The sequence below is a fragment of the Peromyscus maniculatus genome, chromosome 8 (genome assembly GCF_049852395.1).
Source record: "Peromyscus maniculatus bairdii isolate BWxNUB_F1_BW_parent chromosome 8, HU_Pman_BW_mat_3.1, whole genome shotgun sequence".
Taxonomy (NCBI): Eukaryota; Metazoa; Chordata; class Mammalia; order Rodentia; family Cricetidae; genus Peromyscus; species Peromyscus maniculatus.
In genome coordinates this window covers 60,061,899-60,069,943 of record NC_134859.1, presented here as the reverse complement: position 1 = coordinate 60,069,943, position 8,045 = coordinate 60,061,899, and the positions used below count along the sequence as shown (strand labels likewise).

The window sequence follows — 8,045 nt, the reverse complement described above, 5'->3', positions numbered from 1 at the left end:
TAATAAAAAATGGGCTATAGAGCTAAATAGAATTTTCTTTTAAACAGAAAGACACACATCTTTAAATCAGAACGGTAAACACTGCATTTTAACTGATGAGTTAGGTTAATTTACATGCAACTTTACCTATTTCTCACAATTGGTTATGAACTCCACATTCATGCTTGCAACCTGGTTTGAAGGTTTTAAGAGACACTCAAATATTCAATAGAATATGTTGATGAATAGCAGAATGACTGCCACATCAACTGAACTTTGCTCTCTACAGTCTGAAATCCTGCTGGCTCTGTTGATTCATCTCTAAAGGATTTCTTCCAAATCACCATAGCCCAGTGACCAACCTTCTAATCAGTCACCATTTGCTATCTGTGCATTTGATGTATTCAAGACAACATGAGAGATGTCTCTATGTCATAAGTGGCTATATCTGAATGAGGCTGAGAATGTGGTCCTCCTTGCAATATTCTAGTATTGGTATTAGTGTGACCTTATTTATTACCAAAGCTGTTGAGATGCAAGGATGTATTCACATGTCTTTCCAACATCACATAGAATCATTCAGAGCTGGACCTGTGTCCAAACACTACTGCATAACCCATAGGATGACACTTCGCACATATTGAAGGATATATGTACTCCATTTCATTTCCCTTTTCCCAAAACAACCCTCATGTTAACCTCTGAATCGGCTTTCTTAGAAGTCTTCCCAGAGCCCCATGCATGTCCTTGTTCCTCAGGCTGTAGATGAAAGGGTTCATCATAGGTGTCACCACTGCATACATCACTGTGGCTACTGAGTCTTTCATGGAGTAGGTGTGCAGGGGCTGCAGATACACCATAGAAAGTGTCCCATAGAAGAGGGCCACCACAGCCAGATGGGACACACAGGTGGAAAAGGCTTTGTGCTTGCTAGAGGCTGAGGGAATTCTGACAATAGCTCTGACAATCCAGATATAGGATATGATCATGAGTCCAAAAGGAGCAAGGAAGATGAAGCAGCCTGTGGCGATCAGCACCAGGTGATTGATGCGTGTGTCGGAACATGCAAGCCTGAGCAGGACATACATTTCACAGAAGATGTAGTGGATCTTCCGAGACCCACAGAAGGTTACTTTGGTCATGAGGATGGTGTGGATGAGGCCAAAGAGGATTGATAGGGCCCAGCACAAGATGAGGAGCAAGATGCAGAGCTTAGGGCTCATGGCTGTAGTATAATGGAGGGGACGACAGATGGCCACATAACGGTCATATGCCATTACAGCCAGGATGAGGTTGTCCAAGGCTACCAAAGACACCAGGAAATAGAGCTGAGTCAGGCATCCTGTGTAGGAGATGGCTTTGTTCTGGGACTGAAGGTTCACCAGCATCTTGGGGATCGTGTTGGTGACAAAGAAGAGGTCAGTGAAGGAGAGGTTGGCCAGGAAGAAATACATGGGAGTGTGCAGGTGGGAGTCGGAGCCGATGGCCAGGATGATGAGCACATTCCCCACCACTGTGACCAGGTACATGGACAGAAAAGTCCAAAACAGGATGCGCTGATGCTCGGGAACCTCTGAGAGCCCCAGGAGTAGGAACTCAGAGTCCCCGCTCTGGTTGCCTCCGTCCATTTCCCAATTTTCTGCAATGTGAGCACCAAGAAATGCTTACCAAGTGTTCTTAATTAGATGGAGAATGAGCATAAACAAAGCCAACTGCTTTCTTAGTATTAAAAGTAACCTAGACCTAGGTGTGATACACTTGCCCGTAATCTTGGCTACTCAAGAGGCTGCTGTGGATAATAACTTGAGCCTAAGAGGCTAAAGGAGCTCTAACAACATAACAAGGCTTTGCCACCTCTATCCCTAAAATAATCTCAGATTAACACTGAGTCCATTCTTTGTGTGTGCTAGGCAAGTGTTTACTCATGACCTACATCTCCAACTCTATAATAACACACACACACACACACACACACACACACTGCAGAAAAATGTACTGAGAGGGAAAATCATCCCAAAATATTCCCAAGCAAATACAATTACCTTGGAATGTTCGGTGTTCATATTTTCATTTTTTTAATCCAATTATCCTTATTCACTTAATGTGCAGGGGAAATGTTCCTTAAGTTAATATAACTTATTGCCATTTTAAAAATATCAAGAAACCTATGTTTATACCTCTTTAAGTCTTCCTTTCTTTCTTCTTCCCTCCCTTCCTTCTTTTCTCTCTCTCTTTCTTCCTTCCTTCCTTCCTTTCTTTCTTTCTTTCTTTCATTTTTTTTTTTTGAGGCAGGATCTCACTATATAACTCTGGCTGGCCTGAAACCCATTCTACAGACTAGGCTGGTCTTGAACTCATTGAGACATGCCTGCTCCTCTTCCTAAATGCTGGGATTAGAGATGTGGGCCACCACACCTGCCTCTTTTCTTTATTCTTTAAAATTGTTTCCAGCAGGATGGTGGTGGCGCATGCCTTTAATCCCAGCACCAGGGATGCAGAGGCAGGTGGATCTCTGTGAGTTTGAGACCAGTGTGGGCTACAGAGTGAGTTCTAGGAAAGGCACCAAAAGCTACACAGAGAAAACCTGTCTTGAAAAACCAAAAAAAAATTATTTTTCCCCATCAGGTAGTATTTCTCCTTTGATGATTTTGCTGATATACAGTCTTTCTCCATTTAAAAATTATATTTTATTTTAGAACAAGTGTATTTCAGTCTTTCTGTATTTATTTATTTATTTATTTATTCATTTATTTGTACTTTGACATTGGGTCTTAGCCTGGCTCCTCATTCATGTATGCTAGACAAATGTTCTACCCTGAAATGTATCCCAAGCCTTTTTCCTTTATTGTGTATAATTCATACTATAACTGTAATACCATTTAATTAGCGTATAATTTTGGTGAGTCTAACTTACCTACTGTACAGAATTCATGGCAAATACTGATCTTTTCCTTGGAATAAAAAGACAATTTAAACTACTCATTTGAATGAACTCAATAGTTTAAAACAAAAATATTCTAACTAATCAGGTTAATGTTGCTTTAATGCAAAAGTCTTTCTTTATGGAAAAGATAAAAATTAAACTACAAATGAATGATACCAATGGCAGGGATGAAGTGCATCTGAAAAGGGCCATCTCCATCTCAAGGAATCTATCCTTTGCATGAACAGCAGCATCATTAAAGTTGAAAATAGATAGGAGTGTGCAGTTGACTTCTGACAGGATCATGTGGAGAGTCCATGAATACTCTTCAGGGAGACAGGTAAAAAAAAAAATGAAGGATGGAAAGAGCCTGGAAATGATCCTAAGCAGCTCTTTCAGTAGACAGATGGGGAATAAGGAAGAAGATGAGGGTGTGGATGTTAGGACCAGGACTTCTCCTCTACCACCCTAGCCCTGGAAGAGAGTCCACTCGAGTTACAGCAACCTGGGATGCACAGTTCTCTCTCCCATGGCCACGGTGTGTGTGTGTGTGTGTGTGTGTGTGTGTGTGTGTGTGTGTGTGTGTTTCTTCCCTCCCCTTCAGTTACCTCCGACTGGAGCTAAGCCTCAGTCTTGCAGTAGAGGAGAGACAGCTGCCTTCTGTTCTGTCCCCTATGGGATGGAGGCTCTAGCTCAGTGTGGAGGGCTGAGGATTGAGGGGTCTCTCCACCCTTGACGAGGCTTGCACTTCTGGTTTTGTAGAAGGAAGGGAAACTGACAGGACCCAAGATTGCTGTCTCCATGCTCTGCCCTGGGGGAGGGTCCCTAGGAGGGAAGACTGCTTCTTTCACAGCCAGTTCCAGTCTTTATCTGGGAGACTTTTCCAAAAACAGACCCAAAATAGATAGTCCTTAATCCCTTCCCAAAGGAACTGGCTTCATTTGCAACAGGGCATGGAGCCCTTGAAGCCCCGTGGTGCCCAGAACATTGGGGGTTGGGATGAAAGGTAGCTGCCAGGAGATTCACAGATTTGTGGTGACGCAGTCCAGACTGCAGGAAGCTGGAGAGCAGAAGAGACCATGAAACTCCACCACAGCCAGAACAAGACCATCTATGGCAGTAAACATCCCTTTAAAGGAATGGACTGGATGGGATTGGTTTGCTTTGCAGTGTCTAGAGGATTGTTAAAACAACTGTGAGCTGCAATGAGTGGAGATTGATAACCAGTGGTCAGAGAAGGAGAACAAAAGCCTTCTGGTGTCACTAGTGTCCGTTCATGGTAACTTTGGACATTAAACAAATAAGTAATTGACAATAACAAACCCAGAAGAGGAGACTGGGACCCTGAATAGCTACAATAAGTTACCTAAAACATCCACATTCCAACAGAAATGAAGAGGTGGAAAGAGAAGCAGGCAAGGAGCTGGGGTGAGAATCCACGGTGGAAGGAACACTTGCCCAGCATACAGGATGCTCTGGATCTGATCTCCAGCCCGTCAAAACAAAGCAGGATGCTGTGATCTGGCACTGAGGAGACAGAGCAATAGGATCATTGTACTTTGAGGCCTGCCTGGTTGACATGGCAAGTTCTAGACCAACTAGGGCTACATAAAAAGATCATTTCCCCAAAACCAAACCAACCAAACCAAAACACCTCTCTCCTGAAACAAAACCAAAAACCAGCAACAGAAACAGCAAAACAAAGCTAAGAAAACTAAACAAAGAACCAAGCCAAGTGGCTTGCTTAGTTCTCAATCCCAGCACTTGGGAGACAGAGAGTATGTTTGAGTCCAGCCTGGTCTACATAGCAAGTTGCAGAGTTACACAGTGAGACCCTGTTTCAAACAACAAACTAACAAACAAGAGAGCAGACAAAATGAAAGCCAAGATAAAACACAAACCAGAAGTGTGTGGTGTAGAGAAAAAAAAATCTCTACAGACTTTACTGAAAAACAGAAACAGGAACAGAGGGAGAGGAGGGAGAGGGTTAAACTCACTAGAGGGAAGCTTCCAGGGTAGCAGAGAAGCACTGGTGTGAACCACCACAGTTGCTGTTAAAGTCCCTGGTTTGTTGAAACACAGATTGCCGCTTTCCATTTGTCTAGATGATGCTAAGTCAGTCCGTTTGTGACTGACATTCCCTCTGTCCCATGGATGAGGGGACAGAACTCTTTAGAAGGCCAATGAGCTTTTCTGGATTTTCTCAACTCGGAACTGGTGGGGCTAGAAGTTGATGTGTGTCACCTCCACCTCCAGATCCCCTACCCCAACTGATCCCTCACACATCAACCAGGGTGATAATGTGTACCTCACCTAGAGTTCTGGACAAAGAGCTGAGATGCCACACGTGGCACATTTCTCCAACCCTAACATGATTATGAATTGGAGGGGCTTTGATGGAAAGGGCTAAGGGACATTTATTCTTTAACAGTTCAACCCTCTGATATTTTCCACCCAATACTGTGCTGTGGGCGGGAGAAAGGGGGAGCAACAGGGTTTCCAGGGCCCTCTCCAGCTGAGGCCTGGCTCTGTTCCCTCCTCAGACAGAAGCAACCTCAGCTCATCCTGTGTCTGCACAGCAGGGCCTGGGATGCTGAGGTGGGGACCAGTCTGGGTCAGACCCTGAGTTGCAACAGCACAGGAGAGGGGTTTGGGGGAGAACTCTCCTGGGCTTCCCCAGAACAGGAGAGACTGTCCAGGTCAGGAGGGAAGGAGCCTGAAGGAGGTGGGTACCCAAGCAAGTGCTGTGCCAGCAGGGACCTGGGGAGTCAGGAGATTACTCATCCTGGAAGGCACCCGGAGAAGCCTCATAAGCCTGCAGGATGATTAAAGTGGAGTAGGTGATGTTCAGGGTTCTTTATAGAAGAGGTACCCAACTGTGGAGGGGGAGAGGGTTATCTTCTGGATCTGCTCAGACATTGACACAGCTTTCTGCAGCCTGTATGGATGCTCAAGTAGATCTCATAGTGTCTGGCAGTGTGTTTGAGCTGTGACTGCCTAAGGTCACTTGGTGACAGATGGCAGACATGAGCCAGGAGACAGGGGTCGGGGTGTTGGCATTCTGTGCTGTCTGTTTGCTTTGTATGAGACTACAAGCAGGAAGAAGGAGACAATTGGGAAACTGGTCAACGAAAGGAGCCCCTTCCCTTGAAGCACTGTTTCTGTGCTGAGAACCAAGTCTCTTAAAGCAAGTACTCGCTTCTTCTGACTCCTGTACTTTGAGAAACGTCACTGTGAGTCTACAAAAGTTTTAGACCCAGGTGTGGGTGTGGTTAGATGGCCTCAGAGATTTAAACTCCTCTGTTATGTGCTTGGCTGTGTGGAAAGACTGTAGGGTGAACTGAAAAGGAACTCCAGGCTCCAGAAGGAAACAGGCTTTGGCCCATCCTCTGTTCTCCTCAGCAGCGTGATGGTGAGCGGGGAACACACAGTTAGGGGCTTCCCCTCTCATTTGTGCAAATCCTCCTGTGGATGGAGAGCTGCATGCAGGGAGGTGATAGTACTTTGAGGGATTGTGTGAGTGAGAAGATGGTGTGTGTGTGTGTGTGTGTGTGTGTGTGTGTGTGTGTGTGAGAGAGAGAGAGAGAGAGAGAGAGACAGAGACAGAGACAGAGACAGAGACAGAGACAGAGATAGAGAGACAGACAGACAGAAAGAGGGAGAGAGACAGAGACAGAGCAGACAGGCAGAGACAGAGAGAGAGTGCTCTCTAGATCTTACCCACTGCTCTGGGTGGCTCTGTTTCTGCTGCCTTTCCTTTTCCTATATAGGATGAAAATTCAGTCCATTACTCTTTAAAACAGGACTTTGTGATTTGTCCTCTTGGCTACAACTGGGGAGTAGTGGCTTGTTCCTTGGGTATTCATTCCTACAAATCAGGAGGCAGAATTTTTGTGCTGTGGCTGGTCCAGGGGATCTCAGGACTGATGCTTGAATCTCAGGTTCACGAGGAAAGGGGATAAAAAGGTTTATTTATTAGTTTTGGAGAAGCCTTGGGGAGACAATCCCAAGACAGCTGCTTGAGATGAACATGGATAATTAATTGCTCTAATGTTAATAACTGGCAGCAAAGGAATTGGGAAATGAATCTTGTTTACAGGAAGTGAAATAAATCATTATTACACAGAAACCCTCAAGTTTTCCTACCAGTAAAGCTAAGCCAGAAAAAAAATGGGTCACAAGTTCTGAAATTGGCTTGAGCCATTAGAGGTTTGGAAAACCTCAAATAGTAGTGACTTCAAGTACTAAGTTAAGGTAGTTTTGAAAAATCAAGGTCATGACTGTAGCTCAGTGGTAGAGTGCTCACCTGTCATGCATGGAGACCTGGGTTTGATTCTAAACACTTGGAATAGAAATGGCTGAGAATTTGCTGGATATGGTGGTGCATGCTTGCAATCTCAGCACTGATGACGCTGAAGCAGGAGGATCATGTACAAGGCCTGTCAAGGTCACATAGAGAGATCTCATAAACAATATGGTAGCAAAATACTATATACAGAGGAGAGAAAGTCACCTAGACCTCTGATTGTTTCTCTTAAACACAGTATCTAGAGTGCATTGGAAGAGAAGTAAAAAGCTAAGAGAGTAAGATTACAAAAGCATGAACCAGCACTGGAAGGCATTAGGGAATCAAGATGATGTAAGTGCCAGACAAGACTGGAAAGCAATGATGCTTAGGAAATACAATGAACCTGAAAAAGTTTTATAATCCAAACAGTCATAAACACTTGGAAAAAATCACAGTGTGCTCATTCTGGTCCTTCCTGTTCACTTGCTTACTTGCTGAAGCACCAATCACAGCAGCCAAGAATTGGAAATAGTCTAAGAGTTCATCAGCTGATGAGTCAATAAAGAAGATGTGGTCCATAGTCACTGTTGGATACTGTTAGGCTGTAAAGAAAACTAAAATCCAGCCACTTGCAGCAATGTAGATGGAACTGGATTATGTTAAATGAAATAAAGCATGGGCAGACAAGTAGTGAGTGTCCCCATGTGTGGAATATAAACAATCAGGACTTTGTCTTGGCTTTCTTCAAGCCCCAAATCTCTTTCCTAAACTCTTTGAATGGTTTGTTCTTCCCTAGTCTTAACTAAGAGTCAGCTCAACTGTACTCGGGTTCACACATTAAGGATAGATTTTTGT

The 8,045-nt window shown here is 44.2% G+C and overlaps 1 protein-coding gene across 1 annotated transcript; it reads right to left on the bottom strand.

The window, feature by feature from the left end:
- Window positions 1-668: 668 nt before the first annotated feature.
- Window positions 669-1,622, bottom strand: LOC102921316 (olfactory receptor 1D2). The gene has a single exon (XM_006977524.3). The coding sequence runs from the start codon at window positions 1,605-1,607 to the stop codon at window positions 669-671; it is 939 nt and encodes a 312-aa protein (XP_006977586.3). The 5' UTR covers window positions 1,608-1,622.
- Window positions 1,623-8,045: the final 6,423 nt, after the last annotated feature.